This window comes from Stegostoma tigrinum, chromosome 5 (assembly GCF_030684315.1).
Source record: "Stegostoma tigrinum isolate sSteTig4 chromosome 5, sSteTig4.hap1, whole genome shotgun sequence".
Classification (NCBI taxonomy): domain Eukaryota; kingdom Metazoa; phylum Chordata; class Chondrichthyes; order Orectolobiformes; family Stegostomatidae; genus Stegostoma; species Stegostoma tigrinum.
The window spans coordinates 30969965-30994999 of record NC_081358.1 but is presented as its reverse complement, the minus strand read 5'-3'; the positions used below and the strand labels follow the sequence as shown (position 1 = coordinate 30994999).

General features: G+C 43.3%; 1 protein-coding gene across 9 annotated transcripts in view; it reads left to right on the top strand.

The window, feature by feature from the left end:
• The window catches only part of LOC125451959 (centrosome and spindle pole-associated protein 1-like), a 179300-nt gene that overhangs the window by 119806 nt on the left and 34459 nt on the right, over window positions 1-25035 (top strand). For 8 of the 9 annotated variants that reach the window (XM_048529772.2, XM_048529765.2, XM_048529764.2 and 5 more), the window contains 7 exons: window positions 1605-1752; window positions 2224-2367; window positions 5063-5175; window positions 7468-7617; window positions 8824-8970; window positions 12194-12307; window positions 16811-16877. In XM_048529772.2, coding sequence (XP_048385729.1) covers window positions 1605-1752; window positions 2224-2367; window positions 5063-5175; window positions 7468-7617; window positions 8824-8970; window positions 12194-12307; window positions 16811-16877 — 883 coding nt within the window. The remainder of the gene's footprint in view (window positions 1-1604; window positions 1753-2223; window positions 2368-5062; window positions 5176-7467; window positions 7618-8823; window positions 8971-12193; window positions 12308-16810; window positions 16878-25035) is intronic. The other variant, XM_048529769.2, reaches the window with a different exon arrangement.

Here is a 25035-nt window from a genome sequence, read left to right as displayed (position 1 = left end):
TTTCCTATCGAATTGGGCAAGAATGGTATTTGAACTTGAATTAGCTTTAAAGCCACATGTACTCAAATGAATACAGTGAAAGGTTTACAAATCGCCACTCAAAGCGCCATCTTAGGTATAAGATATCAAGTTACAGATTCTTCAGTATAAGATCTTAGAATAAAAACTTAAATAAAAAGTTTAGCATTACAGATCTCAGGAATAAATTAGAAAATAGAGAAATAAAAAGTTCAGAACAACAGTCCTTCCAACCCAGTTCACGCCAGCATCTAGCCTCCAGCCTGTACCGGGCCTTGACTCCAGACCATGCTTTTGAGGCCAGAACACCACCCTGGAATCACCTTGAGCCTGGAAGTCCATGTTGAGACCATGCCGGGCTGAAAGATTGCTACAGGCTGCCAAAAGACCCCTGTGCCAGGCCAGGAGGCTGCCTCTGATTCCAGGTTCAAGAAGTGCCAATTTTCTTGTGTCTCAGAAAATAATCAAAAAGATTATTACCTTTTGAGGTTTGTGTTTTAGTTTAGCCCTTAGCTGCTCATATTCTGAAAGCAGAACCTCTTTCCTGCCTTCTTACTCTATACCTGCTGTCCTGCTTAAAGGTCACAAATTACTCTTTGACCATAGACCAAATCAAAAGAACTGAACCTGAACGGGTGTGACCGCATTATGGAAGAAAATTTTAGCTAACTTTCCTCCTCCCTGATGCACAGCTGCTCTGAAGCTCAGCTTCCAACTTAAGTTTGAGCTCAATATTCTGCAAAATGCAGGTGCTTACTGCAGACAAATTTGTGCATACTTCAGCTGCATTAAATCTACTTTGACATCCTTGTTTTAAAATAATGAATCAATTACTTTTAAAATTAAAATTTTATAAATGCTTCTAATGTTGCTTGTTATTGTTAATTACATTAATATAATACTTGGCCCAAATAAAATACCCTAATTTAGATAGAAGAGAAAATGTTCTGAATGAGCGTGTCCTTGCTCTTGCTGTTGGTACATCACACCTTTGTGTCCTTTGGAATGCTCTGAATGCAGAGATACGTTCAGCAGTCCCCACCCATCTCTTCAAACTCTTGCCACTGCCTGTATTTTTGGGAAGTACCTCGTGACTTCCAGAGGTTGGCTGACAATACGTAGGAGATAAAAACACCTCTTTCCCCTCAAATGGGGTCCCACATGAACTGAATTACAAACTCGACATACCTCTCCTTGAGGTCGCTCTCTCTCTCTCTCGATCTCTGTCTCGATTTCCCCTAGGTTGACATAGAAATTTCAAAATTGAATTAGTTAATGAGCTGACTTACACAGGGAGCTACCGCCTCAGTGGCAGTTATCTGTCAGTTGATAGCTCCGAGTTGGAATATTGTTTCTGGGAGCAAACCTTAAGCACTTCATCACGTTAACAAACTTAACTTTACGAATAGTTTGTGTAGTAAGTACAGTTTTTTTTAAATGATTGTCCTTAACTCATGTTTCATATACTTGCCCTTTTTTTTGTAATTGCAAATTTCAAAAAGTACTGTTCGTGTCTGTAATTGTGTTTAGCTACTCTAAAAAATAAAATTCGATCATTATTAAATGCTTAATATGTATTTATACAGATGCAAGAAAGAGAAGAGAGGAAGAGAAAAGAAAAGGAAGAGAAGGAGAAATATGATGCAAAGCTCGAAGAGGAAATGAGAATTTACAATCCATGGGGAAGAGGAGGTGGTGGTGCACCTCTAAGGGATGCAGAAGGAAATCTTCTAAGTATGAATTCTGTTTTTCTCTGGGTGCAGCTTTGTGCTGTATAAGCTGAGGCATATAATCATGAAGTATTGGTGAACTGGGCCATCTCATATAAACGTCCTGGCATTGCCGTCTCAAATCACTCACTTCCTACACCTTATCTAATAAAATGCCTTAATCTACGCAGGAAACTAATTTTACTTCAGATTTTGAAAAATAGCAGCATGTAGCTTTGAGTGACATTGCTGAATTATATATGGATATGTAGGTGTGCACCCTTGAAAAATTAGTGTAAACTTTCCCATGCAACTGAGTGGAGCCTTGTATTTCTTCATTTTGAACTGGATTTGAATTCAGGTTCAAGAGGTGAAAGTTAATAACTCCATCATTAATTGATTTTCAGTTAAAGTTGTGAGGCAAATCTATAATTCATGATTTTGCTTTACTATATTCTGAAATGATTTATTTTAATTATTTGGTGTTATCATGCAGCTGATCTAAAGAAAATGCATAAGCAGAATGAAGATGCCTACAGGGATTATCCTCCTCAAGGAAATCAGGATTCTAAAGCTGTGGGTTCTCGTAACCCAAATTTAACCAGACCAGATGCTAATGCACCTCAAGAGAAAATCCAAGGTAATTTCATGTGCTCGTAATAATTGAAAGTAAATGTGAATGTAAGATTCACTTTTTGTGGTAGGAAGATTTCCTTTTTTTAAATTCCTAAATATTCTCTATCCCTATTCTGTTCTCTTGGCATAAATAGTCTTTGGGGAGTAGCAAAAGGAAGATTTACCTTTACAGTTTTCTGATCTCATTACTCTGATGTCCTTCTTGTTCTTGCTCTGGTTGTGCTGCTGAGTTCTTAACTCCAATGAAGGTCTGACAGCTTTTGGAGATGTGCTTTCTGCCTTAATTGGACTGCAGTCCTGCAATGCCTCTTAACTGACCACTGCATATAAAATGCTACCCAGCGCCCTGCTTTCCATCCATGCAGGGGATGGGTCCTATGTTTGATCCTTGCAGCAAGACTACTTACTTCATAAAATGTTGTGGCCTTTTTATTTCAAGGCTAGCTCAAGGATTTGAGAACTTAACCTTGACTAACATTGGTCCCGACTGAAGATCAGACATGCAGCATTCATATGTCAGATGACCCAGACCTGTATAGTAAATCCAGATATAGCCTCCACAAAGCCATGAGGGATGCCAACAGGCAGTATCGGACCAAGTCGGAGACCCAAACCGACCATACAGACTCCTTCCGCCTGCGGAAAGACCTAAACAACATTATGGCATACAAATGGAAGCAGAGCAAGATAGAGGGCAAAGGCACAACCTCCTTGCTGTGCTTAATGCTTTCTACACTCGGTTTGGTGTGGTGTCACCTGTCCTGACAGCCCTGGATGTGCCTGTGACCACCGTCACCATTGCAGACGTCAGATTGGTCTTTCTGGGAGTCAGCCCAAGGAAAGCACTAGGCCCGGGCAGTGTCCCTGGCTGAGCGCTTAGATCCTGTGCGGACTAACTGGTGGAGGTATTCACTGACATCTTCAGCGTCTTCCTTCTATAAGCTGAAGTCCCCACCTGCTTCAAGAAGACCACCATCACCCCAGTACCTAAGAAAGCATATGCAATGTGTGTTAATGACTACCGCCCAGTTGTTCTGACCTCCGTAATCATGAAGTACTTCAAGGAGCTGGTCATGGCCTACATCAGCCTCTAGTCTCTGGCCTACCTCGATCCTCTATAATTTGCCTACTGACATTACAGAACCACAGCACATGCCATTTCCTTAGCCCTGCACGCATTCCTGAAACATCTGGACAACAAGGACACCTATGTCAGACTCCTGCTTGTTGACTACAGCTCTGCCTTCAACACTATTATCCCCTCTAAACTGATCTCAAAACTCTGAGACCTAGGTCTTGGCTCTGCCGTCTGCAATGAAATCGTCAGCTTTCTGACCACCGATCACAATCCACGAAGATAGACAACTGCACTTCTTCCATGATGACACTCAACACGGGACCCATCCCCAGTAATGTGTTCTCCGTCCCCTACTGTATTCCCTGTACACCCACGACTCTGTTGCCAAATTCTGAATGAATGCCATCAACAGGTTTGCTGACAACACTACTGTGGTAGATTGATTTCAAACGACAATGAGCTCAGAGCACCAAAAGGAGATAGAGGGCTTGGTGACGTGGTGCAATGGGAACAGTCTCTCTCAATGTTGACAAAACTGAAGAACTGATCATTGACTTCAGAAAGAAGGGAGGAGAACATGCCCTTATTTACATCAACGGAGCTGAGGTTGAGAAGATGAAGAGCATTACGTTACTAGGAGTGATGATAACCAGCAACCTCTCCTGAACTTTGCATGTAGATGTGATGGTCAAAAAGGCAGAACAACACCTCTTATTCCTCAGGCAGCTCAGGAAATTTGGCATGTCCATAAGGACCTGGGCCACTTTCACAGATACACCATTGAAAGGGTACTGGCCAGGTGCATAACGGCCTGGTATGGCAGTCTTCCCAGGACCATAGGAAACTCCAGAAGTTTGTTGCACAGCGCAGACTATCACAGAAGCCAACCTTGCATCCATGGACTCCATTTGCACGGCCAATGGCCATGGAAAGGCTGCCAACATTATTAAAGACTCACCACATCCTGGCAATGCTGTCCTACAACCTCTTCCATCAGGCAGAAGATACAGAAGCTTGAACACACGCACCAGCAGGTTCAAAAATAGCTACTTCCCTGCCCAATTTGGCTGATGAATGGACTCTGTGACTTCAAATATTGCTGATGATGATCTTGCTTAGCGTGACCCTGTGTGATGTAACTTGTATGCCTCTGTCTAGGATTTTTTTCCACCCTATGATCTGTATGTTCTTGCTTACTGTGATCTGCTTGTACTGCTCATAAACAAGGCTTTTCACTGTGCTGAGGTACATCGGACAATAAATCAAACAAATGAAATCAAGTCCTGTTTTCAAGGAGTTGGTAGGTATAACTCTTATGGCTAAAGGAAACAAGGGATATGGGGGAAGGACAGGATTAGGTATTGAGCTCAATGATCAGCCATTATCATATTGAATGACAGAGCAGGCTTGAGGTGTCTAATGGCCTATTCCTGCTCCTGTCATCTTTGATTCTATGTAGGCTTCAGACGATTTCAAAGTTCCAAAGACTGACTTTTTTGATATAAGTCGAATACCTTGATCAATTTAAATGATTCGGATCATTTGTACACTTATTAATTGTTTCCAGATGTTGTGAAGGTGAGACAAATTTAGTCATTTTAGTATTTTTCTGATTTTGTAGGATTTACACTTGCAAATACAGCACAACTTTCCCATGGAAATCCTGTCTGTGAACTAGAATTTGAAAAAAAAGTTAATGAGCAGCAGAAGTACAAAGAGTACCTACGCTTACAAGTAAGTACAGTTGAAATTTTTTTGTACACTGTTGAACAAGCTTACCTGCTTCATTTCAAACTATCATTGTTCTGCTTTATCTGGATAGGTAGTCAAGGGTGTCTTCTGACAGTTGCACACAATACAAGAGAAGCTACTGCTGATATGAAGTAGAATATAATTGAATGTATTGATGTTTTCTAACCATTTTTCTTCCCTCTCTATTCCTGAAGACCTTGATTTCTTCATGAGTTACAGGCCATGGTTGTAATTTGCTCTCTGTACTTCATGTAACTGGTTTCAAGTTCTGATATGAATGTTAAGGGTGAGTTGTGGTGCACTGATGCACTTCAGTACCAAACCCAAATTCTACTCTTGTATGAGATGCACATGTACATATTTAAGCTGTGGCACATTAGACAATGATAAGAGTTAAAACCCAGATTGTTTTTGTTTTGATTTGCTCTCAGTCTGATCCTGTGCCCAGTCTCACCATCTGCCTTGATAATAAAATGTGAGGCTGGATGAACACAGCAGGCCAAGCAGCATCTCAGGAGCACCATCTGCCTTGCTGCTTTTACTACTTAACATGTCATAGACTTGAAATTAGAACTGAGATGTTTTTGATCTGTGTGGCCTTGTTAATTATTAACAATCTTCTTGAGTCAAACCATAACTTCAGTTTCTTAACAACTTCATAATAGGACTGAAGTAGTATGGTATTTTTTTTTTGCAACATCAGTACATCCAGAATAATGTGTTCAGCTCTAATCTAGACACATTATTTAAAATCATTTTACTCATGAATAAACAAAATGTTGTGTTTCTATTTTTAAAAAAATTAATACAAAACTACCTTTGATCTGTTTGAGCAGTTAATTTAAGACATATCCAAAGTTACTGTGTTCCTCATTTATGGATCTTCCACATAGCTCGAATAAGTTCATTCATCAACACAACAACAGTTTAATGGACCATTTAGTATTTTCAGACAATCTTGCAGTTACAGAATTATGGGACAATCATGAATCAGGGCTCCTGTTTACCCTTTTGCTTCCACCCAGAGGTTATTTGAGGACAAAATTATGTGTTGCAAGCATTTGTGAATTGACATAAATTATTGCTGTAGTTGCTTAATTTTGGTGGTTTCGGAACAGAGTTTGATCTGGTTTTTTTCCAGTACGGAATACAGCATTAATTTTTCACCTATTATGCATACAGTTTTAGACAATAATGTTTGTTAAGTATACAATATCTTTTTGACTATTTAGGGTGATGCACAAACACAACTTTTTAGGCTGTAAAGTTGTGTCAGGTTTCAGACTCAGCAGGTCTGACTGCATCTGTGGTGAGAAAGCAGTTAACAAGTCCAGTGACCATCCTTTTGAATCTCTCCACAAATGCTGCTAAACCTGCTGAGTTTTTCCAGCAACTTCTGTTTATGTTTCTGGTTTATAGCATCCATATTTCTTTGGCTTTTTAAGCAAACAAATTAGACTGATGAATGTTTATCTGAAAGATTAATGCCACATAGATGCTACTTTTCTTTAATGGATAAATTAGAAGTGGTGTTAAAACTTGAATACGTTGTAAACTTGACTGATTGCTTGCTACTTCAGTAGATTTGATTGCTCGTTAAGATTTTTGAAGATAATCTGTACGGGGTAGTTTGGGGAAGCTAGTTTGCAGTTTACACCTCCGCCTATAACTGAAAATGGCCACTGAACCTGCCACAAAACCCAAACAGAGTATTAACTTTCCTCATTACACCATAAGTCCGGAGAGGAATGTTAAAGGCAGAGCATATTCATTTTAGGTAAGGGGAATTATTATTACAGGTTTTGCTATTTGCTGTGAAAGTGCGTAACATTTGGAGAATACTTGAGATTCTTTTGTTTTAGTTTCTGAAATTGATTAAATTCAGAAAATATTTTAAGAATGAGCAAATCTTTATTGCTGCTTTTCAGGAAATAAAGTTAGACATTTGTAAGTTTATGTGAATGTCCTTTGCTCTGGTTTTTATATTCGGATGTTATGTCTGTTTAAATTAGTTTTCTGCTTGAAAAGCAGAAATAAAACTGAATATTTTAGTTCCTATGATAAATTAATCAAAGAATTGAAGATTTGATTAATAAGTGTTTGAAGCAGCAAAGTTGAAACGATCAAATGATCAGTTTGAAAATTTAAGGGACAACATCCTTAAGAGTGATTTTATTTTCTCCCCACCCCCTCGTTGGGGAATGTAGGGATTTCTTTAAACAGAAAAATATATAATTTAAAAGCTTTCATTTAGTTTTTAAAAATGTATTCCAGATTGAAGAGAAGCGACGCAAGGCAGAGGAAGAACGTGAAAGATGTAAACTTGAAGAGCAGCAAGAAGAGAAACGCCTAGCTGAACAGAGGGCAAGAATCGCAAAAGAGCTTGAAGAAGAACAAGAAAAGAAACGCCGTAAAGAAGAAGAGGTATTCTTCTGCTTTGAAATCTGCCATGTGAGAATTCAAACCCAGGTCCCTGGATTAGTAGTTTAGCGGTATTACCAGGAAGCCATTGCTTTCCTTGTTCTTAATATATTGTGTTGCAGATTAAATGTTATTATCCATGTTTGTGCGTCCATGTACAGCAGTCAATGAAAGTAGACAGACATTCTCCTGCCTTATCTCCATAACCCTTGACCCTTTTACTGACCAAGAACCAATCTATGTGATAAAAACATTGATTTAAGATCTCCTTTAATATAGTGCACTAGACCTCCACAGCAATCTATGGCAATGTGTTTCAAAGTGTTGGAATTTGGAACGTTCCAGATTACATTTGTAGTATTTTAAAGCCAAGTAAATAACAAACTGTTCAACCAGACTGGAAAACCTTCACAGGTGGTAAAATAGGAATAAAAAGTTGGAAATGTAAATTACATTTACATCTTTATATAGGAAGTGAAATGTATACGATATGTTAGACATTTAAAAGCAAAACACAATATCAATATGTTTTTAAAAACATGCACGTGAATTTACTTCTGAGGAAAGAGACTTTATCTTCATTAGATGTGTTTTTCAGGGTTGGAGAGATTGCTCAATACGTATGAAATATTATGCATTTTTAAAATTTCAATTATTCCTGATAGAACTGGGCTGAAGATTCCCAGGTCTTTGGGAGAAATTATAATGGGCTATTCTTCTGGGTTCTAGTCATAACCATGATATCCATGCAGATTCCATTGGCAAAGACTGCAAGTATAGTGTCTGTGAAGGACCAAAATATCACACTAGTCAGCAACTTCTGATTTATGCATTTGCTACCATCAGAAAATGTTAGTTTTACCGAGGATAGTAGCAAATACATATAGCCTTGCTGTTTGGGGAGAATTGGTTAAGGTGGCCAAAATGGATCGAGTAAACATCAAGTGTACTTTTACTTAATAAAACCTTTGAGGAATGCCATAATCATAGGTCGAAGTTAGTAACTAATGAATCAGTTTTGTCATCCTGGGCATGTTGCTGAAACAAAAGCTACTTATGAATATTAATAAAGACATTTTCAAAGTCAGTGGGTCCTGCTTACGAGAAATATCTAAAATTTGAGACCAAAAAATTGGTGGAAGAGGCTATGCTACGTCATTCAAGCAACTTTTTAAATGCTTTAATTTAATATTTTACATGCATCCCCAGCAAAGAATTAAAAATGAAGAAATTGCACGGTTGGCGGAAGAACGTCGTAAAATAGCAGAAAAAAAACGAAAGGAGGAAGAAGACAAACAGGAGATGATGGTTCGACAGCTACTCAAAAGTGAGCAATCAACAAGGATAGAGGAGAAGGTATACTAAGTTGTCTTGTCTTAGATTTTTAAAAATATCTTCCAAGGACAAGGAAATGTTGAAGGTGAACATTTTTAAAAACAGTGAGAGAAAATTGATAGCAGATATTTATGCATAATTCTCTACCTTCGTGTTAATACCATGATAGCTATAGCATTGAAGAAGTGGGATGATGATTTGATAAAAGAACAGGCCCCGTATACACGAACCTGCACTGATTCAAAGTATTCTGCCATACTGCATCTGAGAAATATAATTCCAGTTTGGTTTCTCAAGTAGTAAGGAATATATTTGAACAAGTCATAATGATCTTGAAGATAATTTTGAATTACACTTCCTGAGATTTCTCACTTCTAGCATAGATGTAGTCTAAAACAAAATAATTTGGAAAATAATGTTGCAGTCTTTATTCAGACATAGCAAGTTATATTGTATTCTTGAACTTTACACAATTCCCAACTTTTTCAGTGATTTTGTTCCAAGTATTGATGAACTATGTAATTCTTTGTAAAAGATGATGATCCAAATCACAGACCACACACAAACTTCAGTGCCTGTATGATCATTCACTACAGCTAGTGTCAAAGGAATACGTGAACACATTGTCCAACTGACAAAATTCCATCACAAATTCATCTCCACTGTTTTGTGGTTTGTAATATACAACAACATTTATGCCACTTCCTGTTTCATAATTCTACCCAGATGATGTCCCTACCAGTTATATTAACTGAATGTTAGATCTTCTTTCCACTGGCAAATAATTAAGTACGAATTTCAGAATGAGCATCTTAAATGCACTGTAAGACCATCATACTATTCCATCTCGTATTCTTGAAAAATAGGATTAAATTGGGCTGCTTCTCAGGCTTAACATGGACTCCTAAAACTGCAAATATTAAGTAGTAAGTGCAGATTTGAAAGAGGTCAAATAAGAGGTGCCCCTTACCCATGTCTAAAGTACACCTTTAGCAGTTATGTTCTTGCTGCAACAGGATTTGCCCTGAATTGCCTGGTCCAATGGTCCATCTAAACTGAGTGTACATGGTTGGGAGGTTACTGCAAAGATACTTCACAAGTCATCCCCTTTCAGATAGTGCACAAGTAATTTAAAAGGTAATAAAATGTGAGGCTGGATGAACACAGCAGGCCAAGCAGCATCTCAGGAGCACAAAAGCTGACGTTTCGGGCCTAGACCCTTCATCAGAGAGGGGGATGGGTGAGGGTTCTGGAATAAATAGGGAGAGAGGAGGAGGCGGACCGAAGATGGAGAGAAAAGAAGATAGGTGGAGAGAGTATAGGTGGGGAGGTAGGGAGGGGATAGGTCAGTCCAGGGAAGACGGACAGGTCAAGGAGGTGGGATGAGGTTAGTAGGTAGATGGGGGTGCGGCTTGGGGTGGGAGGAAGGGATGCGTGAGAGGAAGAACAGGTTAGAGAGGCAGAGACAGGTTGGACTGGTTTTGGGATGCAGTGGGTGGAGGGGAAGAGCTGGGCTGGTTGTGTGGTGCAGTGGGGGGAGGGGACGAACTGGGCTGGTTTAGGGATGCGGTGGGGGAAGGGGAGATTTTGAAACTGGTGAAGTCCACATTGATACCATTAGGCTGCAGGGTTCCCAGGCGGAATATGAGTTGCTGTTCCTGCAACCTTCGGGTGGCATCATTGTGGCACTGCAGGAGGCCCATGATGGACATGTCATCTAAAAGAATGGGAGGGGGAGTGGAAATGGTTTGCGACATTTTATTATCTTGGATTCTCCAGCATCTGCAGTTCCCATTATCTCTAATTTAAAAGGTACCCCTCTCTTAAGAATATAGGCTGCACATAATGTATAAACATAGAGGGACTATAGGCCTTGTTCTCTAGTTGCTCATTTCCACACAATTACAGTTTCCACCTATTGTGAGCATACCCAATTCTTTGCTACTACCTTCCATCTCCCATCACTCCCTCCTTGGGATGTCTCTTCTTAGATAACCCAAAGTTTTCACTTTTTCCAAGATGCTGTCAATTTCTTCTCCAAAGTTTACAATGCAGTTTCCTACTGAAGTCTAGAGGCTGGCAATTTAGTAGCAGTTTTTATTATTATTTAATTTGACCATAGGATGAAAATGGGTTTGAAATATGTGCTATTCTCATAAGGCTGGTTAGAGAGGTGAAGTATTAAAATAACATTTTTCAACTGATTGATGATCGTGGTGAGTGCAACATGCCTGAAACAAATCTAACCACTACAGGTTTAACACTCAGGTGTGGATCAGATACAATTTTCCAGCAGTGGTATATGTAGCCTGCATTGTCCAATTTTATGCTGACACTGTGAAATGCACTGCTGGCAGAGAAGTTTGCAGGGAACATGCCTTTCGGATCTAGAAGGAGAATGCCTAGATTCTCTGCAGCAATGATAAACCATGTAGAGGGGGGCCAGAGGAATGTAATGCCATGCAACCACAAAGATGAGCTATGCCGGCATGTCTTCCCATTTTGTACTGCTATGCTCTTCTTCTTCCTTTTTCCTTGTTCAGACCAAGAGGATTCTTAGCAAGTTGGTCATGCCAAAACACACTTGCTCCTGGTGGCTGCAGTAAGGGGAAGTAGCACAGCACTTGGATTTTTAGTAAAACACTCAGAGGTTTGAGAGTATATATTAGTAGAATGTTATTGAAGTCTTGAAAGTGTCCCAGAAAGTGTCCCAACAGGGTTAAGGTCGTGTTCAAAGTCCTGCTAGCAAATGAACATGAAGTGGTGAGTAGCGTTTTAATTTATTGTTTAAAATCCACATTCTTACCTTTCTAACACTCAAACATCTGTGTATTGGGAAGGGCATTTGAGACAAACATTATCCACGAAAATGCTCTACAGTCTGTTTAATGAGTGCTGGCAGGCCCTTTAACTGTCCATGTATCCATTTCTGTAGCACACTTCTCTTTTTGCCAAGGTGAAGTCTTTTTACTTGAAGACCTCAGTTTAGCAATATTTATCAGCTAAAGTATCTGGTAAAATTGCCGTTTCGAGTACTATGGCAAAACTGGTCTGCAGAATGGCATGTTCTGTTTTTTAATTGTTAAATGTATGGGACTAATCTGTTTACTTTCTCTTGCCAGTAAAGGCTCATTGGGCTAAAAGGTCTACTGTACCATTTAGTAGCTTTGATTTTATCGAATAATGTTGTCAAGGTTGATGAATAGAAAGTTCTCAAAAATTAATCAATAAATTGTTGAAAAAGGTTTCCATATTCCAGAGACCTCCTTCTCCGCCTATTCCAACTGTCAAGAAACAGATCGATATTCAGAAAAATGATATGCCTGCTGTTAGTGGCTCTCCACAGGAATTAAACTTGGTACGTTATTTCAGTTCTTCTTACTCTGTTCAATAATAATTAATACTGTGCTTTTTATAGCGATTTACAACAAGTTTCCTATTTTCTTGTCTAGTCTTGCTGGTAGTCCAATGTGCTTTGATTTTGCAATTAGGATTGCAGAATTTTGGAAGATTTGTTAGAAACTTTGATATTTAGGGAGAGAATTAAAAGTTAAATATTAAATTATTTCAGCTCTATTCAATTTGATATCTAACTTCATGTGTTAGGATGAAAGTCTTTCCCTATGTGATAAAAGTAAAAGTTGAGGCAGTACAAGAGATAATTTAATCTCATATCGAAAGTAGGAATCCTTAACCTATTTAATGGAAAGTTATTCATAACCATCACTAGATTTGTAGTTTTATTTGGGAAATAATTTTTCATGATGGAACTAAATTGAAATAGTTACTCAGTAGTAGCTAGTTACAAAGATGGTGACTGAGAGTCTTTGGGAATCATGAAACAATGTGGGTCAAAAAAAAGAAGTGATGGATGAATGGAAATTTCTGCAGGGTAGATTACAAAGTTTGGTTGAGCTAATTTATGGTGAATATTATAGAAAGCATTCCAACAGTAGAGTCTGAAGCTGGCAAAACCATGCATGAAAGTTTTGCAAGGAGATGGGCTAAATTGGGCAAGATTGCAGCAATTTTAGCTATGAAGTGGGGACGAGACTGGAAGCTCATCTTGGAGTCAAATAGTACTCTGAAATTGAAAACAGGCTGATAGTGTCTGCGAGGGAGAGATGAAATCAGTTGCAACATTATAGAATTTGTGACTACATGCTGAAGTCAAGATATTCCTGATGTGCAGTCAAAGAAAATTGTAGCTCAGGGCATGAAGTTGAACAACACTCAGGCAATATAGCCACCTGACAAAGGGGCAGTCCTCTGAAAGCTTGTGAATTTAAATAAACCTGTTTCAGTATAACCTGGTGTTGTGTGACTTGTGACTCGTCAACCCAATAAAACATCGGCTTCTCCAAACATCATGGCTACAATACATAAGCTGAAAGAAGTAGAGGGGCATGTGCTTGGGCATCATCATCAGTAGTTGTATGTGTGTTTTAAAAACTAACAAAGGGTGATCAAAAAGGTTGATAAAATGGGAAAAAGTAATATATTAAAACAGTAAACTAGTTCAAAATCTAAAAAGACATAGATGGGTTAAATGAATGGGTAATAAGACAGCAGATAGAGTATAATGTAGGGAAGTGTGAAGTTATTCGCTTTGTTCAGATAATAGAGAAACAGCAGAGATAGTGGGAACTGTCGATGCTGGACAATCTGAGATAACAAGATGTAGAGCTGGATGAACACAGCAGGCCGAGCAGGAAAGCTGACAATTTGGGTCTGGACCCTTCTTCAGTTTTAAAAAAAACCCTTTCTGAAGAAGGGTCCAGACCCAAAATGTAAGCTTTCTTGCTCCTCTGATGCTGGTTGGCCTGCTGCGTTCATCTAGCTCTACACCTTGTTATATCAGAGAAACAGCAGACCTTTTTTTGAAAGGTGTGAAACTTGTAATTGTTGTTATTCAAAGAGTTTTTGATGTGCTTGTTCAAAGAATGCAGGAAGCTAGCATGCAATGAGGAGGAGAAACTGCAAGATGGTGTTTATTACTGGGGGATTTGAGTACCAAGGTAAAGCAGCATTTTCTTTAGAATTTGAGTTTTGTTGAGATGACATCTGGAATACTTTGTGCAGTTTTAGAACATAGAACATAGAACAGTACAGCACAGACAGGCCCTTCAGCCCACAATGTTGTGCCGACCATTGATCCTCATGGATGCACCCTCAAATTTCTGTGACCATATGCATGTCCAGCAGTCTCTTAAATGACCCCAATGACCTTGCTTCCACAACTGCTGCTGGCAACGCATTCCATGCTCTCACAACTCTCTGCGTAAAGAACCTGCCTCTGACATCCCCTCTATACTTTCCACCAACCAGCTTAAAACTATGACCCCTCGTGCTAGCCATTTCTGCCCTGGGAAATAGTCTCTGGCTATCGACTCTATCTATGCCTCTCATTATCTTGTATACCTCAATTAGGTCCCCTCTCCTCCTCCTTTTCTCCAATGAAAAGAGACCGAGCTCAGTCAACCTCTCTTCATAAGATAAGCCCTCCAGTCCAGGCAGCATCCTGGTAAACCTCCTCTGAACCCTCTCCAAAGCATCCACATCTTTCCTATAATAGGGCGCCCAGAACTGGACGCAGTATTCCAAGTGCGGTCTAACCAAAGTTTTATAGAGCTGCAACAAGATCTCACGACTCTTAAACTCAATCCCCCTGTTAATGAAAGCCAAAACACCATATGCTTTCTTAACAACCCTGTCCACTTGGGTGGCCATTTTAAGGGATCTATGTATCTGCACACCAAGATCCCTCTGTTCCTCCACGCTGCCAAGAATCCTATCCTTAATCCTGTACTCAGTTTTCAAATTCGACCTTCCAAAATGCATCACCTCGCATTTATCCAGGTTGAACTCCATCTGCCACCTCTCAGCCCATCTCTGCATCCTGTCAATGTCCCGCTGCAGCCTACAACAGCCCTCTATACTGTCAACGACACCTCCGACCTTTGTGTCGTCTGCAAACTTGCTGACCCATCCTTCAATTCCCTCGTCCAAGTCATTAATAAAAATTACAAACAGTAGAGGCCCAAGGACAGAGCCCTGTGGAACCCCACTCACCACTGACTTCCAGGCAGAATATTTTCCTTCTACTACCACTCGCTGTCTTCTGTTGGCCAGCCAATTCTGTATCCAAGCAGCTAAGTTCCCCTGTATCCCATTCCTCCTGACCTTCTGAATGAGCCTTCCATGGGGAACCTTATCAAATGCCTTACTGAAGTCCAGTTTTGACCTTCACATTTAGAAAAAGTACTTGCAAAAGGAGCAGTACAGCAAACATGAACTGAATTAGTTCAGAAGAAAGATCACTGGATCTGAAACATTAACTCTGATTTCTCTCCACAGAGGCTGACAGACCTGCTGTGATTTTCCAGCAATTTGTACTTTTGTCTGTTAACTAAATTAGTTCCTGGGAATTAACCTATGATGAGAGACTGAGTAAATTTGATTTTTATGTTTTGGAGTTTTGAAGATTGTGATGGGATCTCATTAAAATGTGCAAAATTCTGAAGGAGCTTAATAGAGTAGACACTGAGATTGTTTCTGCTGGTCAGGGACTTTAAAGCACTGGTGTGGTCACAGGATGATGGTATTTATTTGGAATTGAGATGAACAGATGGTACTTGATTATTTAACACGTTGTAAACTGAGATGGGCTGGTTTTTGATGTCTGAGGGAATCGAAGACAATGGGGAGTAGGTCGGAAAATAGAATTGAAACCCAGAATTAGCTATGATCGTATTGAATATTGCTGTAGCTTTAATGGGCCACACTGTATTGTGGCTGCTTTTTCTTGTGTCATGAAAATTGATCTTGTACTGGTGCACTGTATACTTTTCTGTGCACGAACCTCTTAGAACGGCCCCAATCAAAGTAAAACCAGAAACAAAGATCACCTCCTCTATGTTAGTAATGTTCCCCATAAGCTTAAAAAAAGCTCGCAGTTCAGAAATTTCAGATGCCTTGATGTACAGTTGTCTACCTTGCTAGGTAATAAATCCAATAGGAATGGCAAATGGGGTTTAGTTTAGGTAAATGTGAAGTGTTGTGTTTTGGTACCTATTATCTCCCTATCTATCCAAACTTGTAATTATTGCATTCCGTAAGGGCTGCAGCATACCATCCACCGCCACCAACTTCAGAGCAGTTGAAATGGGCAGTAAATTCTGGCCTCATCAGAGATATTCATATTCCCATGAATCCCATCCCATATCAGAAATTGAGATGTTGAAATGGGGAATAGCACTTGAAATGAGAGAGATGCCACTTTAAAGCAAAAATACCTTAAAAGGAGAGACTTAAAACTATGACTACCCTGTAACAGGTAAGTTTTATTTAGAACATAATAGCAAATTACTGCAAACAAAGATTTTTCTCATTGATTATATTCTTCTTTGGACATTTATTGATTAAAAATGTTGGAACTTAACTATTGAAGAAAAAGAAACATACAGAGCATACAGGCAATAACCATGATATAAATAACAAGAGAAATTTTATTGTGAAGATTTTTCAAGGATTAATAGCCAAAGTAGTGTGTGCCATTTTTCGGTTTTAAAAAAAATGTTAAATTTATTTTGATAAAGTCATAAAGGCTTTTGCTGCTGAGGGCAATTGCTGCTGGAGCTCATTCTATCAAGATTATTTTAGTAAAAACTTCATAATTTGATAAACTAACAAACACCAGATCCTAAACTTATAAAGCCACAACTCAAAATTGGAAAAACCAAGAACACAACTTGGAAACATGTTAATTAACTATTTCACTGCGCTAAATTAAAATGTTAAACTGTGCTTCTTTGAATAATTTGTTATCTTGAATTGTCTTAAAAATGATATTGCTTTATAGGATCATCCACAGTCAGGAACCGAGTCACCACCAGTTCCTGCTAGACGAAACCAGCTTCGAGCATTTGGTAAAAGCATTCACATGGATGTATATTTTGTTTACTGTGCTGTATATCACAACTTTTGCCATAGAAAGATGTTAGATATATGATTCAAGCTTAATGAGAAGTCAGAAAACCCATTATGCAAAAATATAAATTTGCTTAAATGTAGTTTGATCCTGCTCTATGTTTACTCAATCTATTTGAATTTGTAGATGGAAGCAAAGTATTGCAGAGTGGCACTGGTTAACTGTGATTGGTTTAAACTGTGGCAGATGGAAAAAGATGGGGTGTTTAAAAAAAAAAGTGAGATTTCCCTGGGAGACCAAAGAGATAGAGTAAGATGTCAGTTGGATAATACGAATGAGAACCAGGCTAAATATGGAAATTTTACGGGTTTGTGAATGAAGAAACATGAACAGCAAAGACGGCGTACACAAAAAGACTGATAGCCAGCCTTAAAGGGAATCCATACATCTTTCTGCAGGCATATAAATAATTAAAGTACATAAAAGGAGGAGGAGGGCCAATTAGGGACCAAATAAGGAATTTTTACATGGAGACCGAGAATATGGCTGAGGTACTCAATGAATACTTTGCATGTGTCTTTCCTCAGAGGAACTTTGGACCAGTTTAAAGCCACTGATTTAGTCATTCTGCTGCAGTTGGATGAGAATTTGTCAAAGGAGATTGATCCCAAAGACATTTAATACATTTATTTCAAGGGAGTTAGTGACAAGTTCTGGATTCCTATCCCTGATCTCCAAATAATAATCCAAAGCCTATTGCATTCGTATATTTTAACTGTGCGCACCTACAAATATAAGTTCTCCCCAAATCACTGTTATATTCATTGTAAGAGACCATTTTCTTTAAAAGTGATTAACCACGTTGTTACTTCACAATTCATAACATTTTAATCTTAAAATAAACGTAAGTGGAATTAGGTGGAATACCATTACTTCCCAAAAACTGCTTTAAGTCATTGATAATGGGAACTGCAGATGCTGGAGAATCCAAGATAATAAAACGTGAGGCTGGATGAACACAGCAGGCCCAGCAGCTGGTTGTGTGGTGCACTGGCGGGAGGGGACGAACTGGGCTGGTTTTGGGATGCGGTGGGGGAAGGGGAGATTTTGAAGCTGGTGAAGTCCACATTGATACCATTAGGCTGCAGGGTTCCCAAGTGGAATATGAGTTGCTGTTCCTGCAACCTTCGGGTGGCATCATTGTGGCACTGCAGGAGGCCCATGATGGACATGTCATCTAAATAATGGGAGGGGTGTGGAAATATTATTGCAAACTGAGCGGAGGTGTTCTGCAAAGCGGTCCCCAAGCCTCCGCTTGGTTTCCCCAATGTAGAGGTAGCCACACCGGGTACAGTTGATGCAGTATACCACATTGGCAGATGTGCAGGTGAACCTCTGCTTAATGTGGAAAGTCATCTTGGGGCCTGGGATAGGGGTGAGGAAGGAGGTGTGGGGGCAAGTGTAGCATTTCCTGCGGTTGCAGGGGAAGGTGCCGGGTGTGGTGGGGTTGGAGGGCAGTGTGGAGCGAACAAGGGAGTCACGGAGAGAGTGGTCTCTCCGGAAAGCAGACAGGGGTGGGGATGGAAAAATGTCTTGGATGGTGGGGTCGGATTGTAGATGGTGGAAGTGTCGGAGGATGATGCGTTGTATCCGGAGGTTGGTGGGGTGGTGTGTGAGAACGAGGGGGATCCTCTTGGGGCGGTTGTGGCGGGGGCGGGGCGTGAGGGATGTGTTGCGGGAAATGCGGGAGACGCGGGCAAGGGCGTTCTCGACCACTGTAGGTGGAAAGTTGCGGTCCTTGAAGAACTTGGACATCTGGGATGTGCGGGAGTGGAATGCCTCATCGTGGGAGCAGATGCGGCAGACGCGGAGGAATTGGGAATAGGGGATGGAATTTTTGCAGGAGGGTGGGTGGGAGGAGGTGTATTCTTGGTAGCTGTGGGAGTCGGTGGGCTTGAAATGGACATCAGTTACAAGCTGGTTGCCTGAGTTGGAGACTGAGAGACCCAGGAAGGTGAGGGATGTGCTGGAGATGGCCCAGGTGAATTGAAGGTTGGGGTGGAAGGTGTTGGTGAAGTGGACGAATACCAGTCACGATTGGACATAGAACAGTTTTTCCGCCACCTTCGCCTCCACGCCTACTTCTTCAACCGGGAACCTAATCCTCCCTCCACTGACCCCTTCACCCGCTTCCAACACAAGTCCTCCTCCTGGACACCACCCCCAGGCCTCCTACCTTCCCTCGACCTCTTCATCTCTAACTGCCGTCGAGATATTAACCGCCTCAACCTCTCCACCCCTCTCACCCACTCCAACCTCTCCCCTGCAGAACGGGCAGCCCTCCGCTCCAACCCCAACCTCACCATCAAACCCGCAGACAAGGGTGGCGCAGTGGTAGTATGGCGCACTGACCTCTACATCGCCGAGGCCAGACGCCAACTCTCCGACACCACCTCCTACCGCCCCCTCGATCATGACCCCACACCCGAGCACCAAACCATCATCTCCAACACCATTCATGACCTCATCACCTCAGGGGACCACAGCCTCCAACCTCATTGTTCCCCAACCCCACATGGCCCATTTCTATCTCCTTCCCAAAATCCACAAACCTGCCTGCCCTAGTTGACCCATCGTCTCAGCCTGCTCCTGCCCCACCAAACTCATCTCCACCTATCTGGACTCCATTTTCTCCCCTTTGGTCCAGGAACTCCTTACCTACATCCGTGACACCACCCACACCCTCCACCTCCTCCAGGACTTCCAATTCCCTGGCCCCCAACACCTCATTTTCACCATGGACGTCCAGTCCCTATACACCTGCATTCCTCATGCAGATGGCCTCAAGGCCCTCCGCTTCTTCCTGTCCCGCAGGCCCGACCAGTCCCCCTCCACCAACACCCTCATCCACCTAGCCGAACTCGTCCTCACCCTCAACAACTTCTCTTTCGATTCCTCCCACTTCCTACAGACTGAGGGGGTGGCCATGGGCACCCGCATGGGCCCCAGCTATGCCTGCCTCTTTGTAGGATACGTGGAACAGCCCCTCTTCCGCACCTACACAGGCCCCAAACCCCACCTCTTCCTCAGTTACATTGACTGTATCGGCGCCGCCTCTTGCTCCCCAGAGGAGCTCGAACAGTTCATCCACTTCACCAACACCTTCCACCCCAACCTTCAGTTCACCTGGGCCATCTCCAGCACATCCCTCACCTTCCTGGACCTCTCAGTCTCCATCTCAGGCAACCAGCTAGAAACTGATGTCCATTTCAAGCCCACCAACTCCCACAGCTACCTAGAATACACCTCCTCCCACCCACCCACCTGCAAAAATTCCATCCCCTCTTCCCAATTCCTCCGCCACTGCCGCACCTGCTCCCACGATGAGGCATTTCACTCCCGCACATCCCAGTTGTCCAAGTTCTTCAAGGACCGCAACTTTCTCCCCACAGTGGTCGAGAACACCCTTGACCGCGTCTCCCGCATTTCCCGCAACACATCCCTCACGCCCCGCCCCCGCCACAACCGCCCCAAGAGGATCCCCCTCGTTCTCACACACCACCCCACCAACCTCCGGATACAACGCATCATCCTCCGACACTTCCGCCATCTACAATCCGACCCCACCATCCAAGACATTTTTCCATCCCCACCCCTGTCTGCTTTCCGGAGAGACCACTCTCTCCGTGACTCCCTTGTTCGCTCCACACTGCCCTCCAACCCCACCACACCCGGCACCTTCCCTGCAACCGCAGGAAATGCTACACTTGCCCCCACACCTCCTTCCTCACCCCTATCCCAGGCCCCAAGATGACTTTCCACATTAAGCAGAGGTTCACCTGCACATCTGCCAATGTGGTATACTGCATCCACTGTACCCGGTGTGGCTACCTCTACATTGGGGAAACCAAGCGGAGGCTTGGGGACCGCTTTGCAGAACACCTCCGCTCGGTTCGCAATAAACAACTGCACCTCCCAGTTGCAAACCATTTCCACTCCCCCTCCCATTCTTTAGATGACGTGTGCATCATGGGCCTCCTGCAGTGCCACAATGATGCCACCCGAAGGTTGCAGGAACAGCAACTCATATTCTGCTTGGGAACCCTGCAGCCCAATGGTATCAATGTGGACTTCACCAGCTTCAAAATCTCCCCTTCCCCCACCGCATCCCAAAACCAGCCCAGTTCGTCCCCTCCCCCCACTGCACCACACAACCAGCCCAGCTCTTCCCCTCCACCCACTGCATCCCAAAACCAGTCCAACCTATCTCTGCCTCCCTAACCTGTTCTTCCTCTCACCCATCCCTTCCTCCCACCCCAAGCCGCACCTCCATCTCCTACCTACTAACCTCATCCCACCTCCTTGACCTGTCCGTCTTCCCTGGACTGACCTGTCCCCTCCCTACCTCCCCACCTATACTCTCCTCTCCACCTATCTTCTTTTCTCTCCATCTTCGGTCCGCCTCCCCCTCTCTCCCTATTTATCCCAGAACCCTCACCCCAGCCCCCTCTCTGATGAAGGGTCTGGGCCCGAAACGTCAGCTTTTGTGCTCCTGAGATGCTGCTGGGCCTGCTGTGTTCATCCAGCCTCACATTTTATTATCTTAAGTCACTGATTCTGTTCTCTCTTCACCAAAGCATACTTTTCCCCATTTCCCAGATGTACTTTCTCCTTTCATTTTTCAATTAATTTACAAGGACAATGTGTTTCTGCGAGCTTAACCCTTTAGGGTCACAAGAACCATCTACTGTCCAGACTCGTAAAGACACTAACTTGTTTGTTTGTTGATGTGAACAATTTATTGATCTGTTTTCCTCACTGTTCACAGCATTTTTCAGCAAAGAAAACACTCTAAGTTTAAACACAAACAAGTTGACTCTTGCACATGTTGGGTCAATCTAAATGTCATACCTCCTTACTTAATAAATTTAAAATTGGACCAAGGGATATTGAAAGATTGAGAGTGGAACTGCTTGTAATTTTCAGTCTTCCCTAGATCACAGGGGATAATCCTAGGAATTGTGCCCTTGTTCAGAAAGGTTACAAGGATAAGACCAATTACAGTCCAGTCAGTTCAGCTTTAGTGGTGGAGAAGCTTCTAAAAATATTTGGTGTAGAATTAATTGTCAAGTGGTGAGTTGATTAGCAAGCTCCCAGCGTGAAAATCTAAAGGGGATTTTTTTTTAAAATTGGATTTTGAACTTGGAATTTTTTGAAAGAGTAACAGTAAAGCTTAATAAGGGTGATGCTGTTGATGCATTTGATATAGTGCCTCAACAGATTTGTGAGAAACGTTGCAGCTCATGAATTGAAAAGAACAGTGACAACATTGATACAAAATTGATTGAGTAATAGGAAACAGAATAATGGTCAATGGCTGTAAACGACAACTTTCCACTGTACTCGTTTGAATACACGTGACAATAAAGCTAATTCAATTCGGATGTTTTTTGGGTGGAAGAAGATTTGTAGTGGAGGTCCTTAGGGTATAGTATTGTGACATTTGCTTTTCCTTGTGAACAGGGGAAGTTCCAAAATTTGTGGATAATACTGAAGTTTGAACAACTGAGGATTAATGAACTCTGAGATTTTTGAAGTTGTTACAAACAAAATTGACAGAGGAAACGCATTGGACATAGTGTACTTAGATTTATAGAAGGCTTTTGATAAAGTCCTCCTCCTGAGCAAAAGTAAATCAAATGGGATAGAAGGTAACTCACTGGCACGGATTGATGATTGGCTAATGCCCAGAAAACAGAGATTATTTAAAACTGAAGATAATAAAATGTGAGGCTGGATGAACACAGCAGGCCAAGCAGCATCTCAGGAGCACAAAAGCTGACGTTTCGGGCCTAGACCCTTCATCAGACTACGAAACGTCAGCTTTTGTGCTCCTGAGATGCTGCTTGGCCTGCTGTGTTCATCCAGCCTCACATTTTATTATCTTGGAATTCTCCAGCATCTGCAGTTCCTATTATCTCTTATTTAAAACTGGATTATTCTTGGGCTTGTGGCTGTGACTATTGGGATACTGTAAGGAACAATGCTTTGGCACCAGCTGTTCACTATCAGTTTCAATGGTTTGGAATTGAGGACCAAATGTAATATTTCTAAATTTGTGTGTGTGTGTGTTGGGGGGGGGGGGGGGGGGGGCAGGGGGCAGGGGGGGTGGTGAGGATTGTGTGTGGGGGGGTGGTGAGGATTGTGTGTGTGGCGGCGGGGAGGATTGTGTGTCTGTGTCGGGGGTGGGAGGATTGTGTGCGTGTGTGGGGGGGAGAGGATTGTGTGAGTGTGTGGGGGGGAGAGGATTGTGTGCGTGTGTGGCGGGGAGAGGATTATGCGTGTGTTGGGGGGGAGAGGATTGTGTGTGTGTGCGTGTGTTGGGGGGGAGAGGATTGTGTGTGTGTGTGGGAGGGGAGAGGATTGTGTGTGTGTGTGTGTGTGTGTGGGGGGGGGAGAGGATTGTGTGTGTGTGTGTGTGTGTGTGTGTGTGTGTGTGGGGGGAGAGGATTGTGTGTGTGCGGGGGGGGAGAGGATTGTGTGTGTGCGGGGGGGGGAGAGGATTGTGTGTGTGCGGGGGGGGGAGAGGATTGTGTGTGTGCGCGGGGGGGGGAGAGGATTGTGTGTGTGCGGGGGGGGGAGAGGTTTGTGTGTGTGCGGGGGGGAGAGGTTTGTGTGTGTGTGGGGCGGGGGGAGGAGAGGTTTGTGTGTGTGTGGGGCGGGGGGAGGATTGTGTGTGTGGGTATGTGTTGGGGGGGAGGATTGTGTGTGTGTGTGTTGGGGGGGAGGATTGTGTGTGTGTGTGGTGGGGGGGAGGATTGTGTGTGTGTGGTGGGGGGGAGGGTTGTGTGTGTGTGTGTGTGGGGGGGGAGGATTGTGTGTGGGAGGATTGTGTGTGTGTGTGGGGAGGTGGAGGAGGATTGTGTGTGTTTGTGTGGGGGGGGGAGAGGATTGTGTGTGTGTGTGTGTGGGGGTGGGGGGGAGGATTGTGTGTGTGTGTGTGTGTGTGGGGGGGGAGGATTTTGTGTGTGTGTGTGTGTGTGTGTGTCTGTGGGTGGGCGGGGGAGGGTTGTGAGTGTGCGTGTGGGGGCGGAGTATTGTGTGTGTGGGGGGGGTGGGGGAGGAGTTTGTGTGTGTGTGTGTGTGTGTCAGAGGCGGCAGTGTGTGTGTGTGTGTGTGTGTGTCAGAGAGGCGGTGGGGTGTGTGTGTGTGTCAGAGAGGCGGTGGGGTGTGTGTTTGTGTGTGTGTCAGAGAGGCAGCGGGGTGTGTGTGTGTCTGTGTGTATGTGGGGAGGTGGAGGAGGATTGTGTGTGTGGGGGAGGTGGGAGGATTGTGTGTGTGTGTGGCGGGGGGGAGGAGGATTGTGTTTGTGTGGGGGGGGGAGAGGAGTGTGTTTGTGTGGGGGGGGGAGAGGAGTGTGTGTGTTTGTGTGGGGGGGGGAGAGGAGTGTGTGTGTGTGTGTGTGTGGGGGGGGGGAGAGGAGTGTGTGTGTGGGGGGGGGGGAGAGGAGTGTGTGTGTGTGGGGGGTGAGAGGATTATGCGTGTGTTGGGGGGGAGAGGATTGTGTGTGTGTGTGGGGGGGGTCAGGATTGTGTGTGTGTGTGTTGGGGGGGAGAGGATTGTGTGTGTGTGTGTGTGTGTGTGTGTGTGGGGGGGGGAGAGGATTGTGTGTGTGTGTGTGTGTGTGTGTGGGGGGGGGGGGGAGAGGATTGTGTGTGTGTGTGTGTGTGTGTGTGGGGGGGGAGAGGATTGTGTGTGTGTATGTGTGTGTGTGTGTCGCGGGGGGAGGATTGTGATTGTGTGTGGGGGGGTGGAGGGTTGTGTGTGGGGGGGTGGAGGGTTGTGTGTGGGGGGGGGAGGATTGTGTGTGGGGGGGAGGATTGTGTGTGTGGGGGAGGTGGGAGGAATGTGTGTGTGTGGGGGGGGGAGAGGATTGTGTTTGTGTGGGGGGGGGAGAGGATTGTGTGTGTGTGTGTGCGGGGGGGAGAGGATTGTGTGTGTGTGGGGGGGAGAGGATTGTGTGTGTGTGGGGGGGAGAGGATTGTGTGTGTTTGCGGGGGGAGAGGATTGTGTGTGTGGGGGGGGGAGAGGATTGTGTGTGTGGGGGGGGGAGAGGATTGTGTGTGTGGGGGGGAGAGGATTGTGTGTGTGCGTGT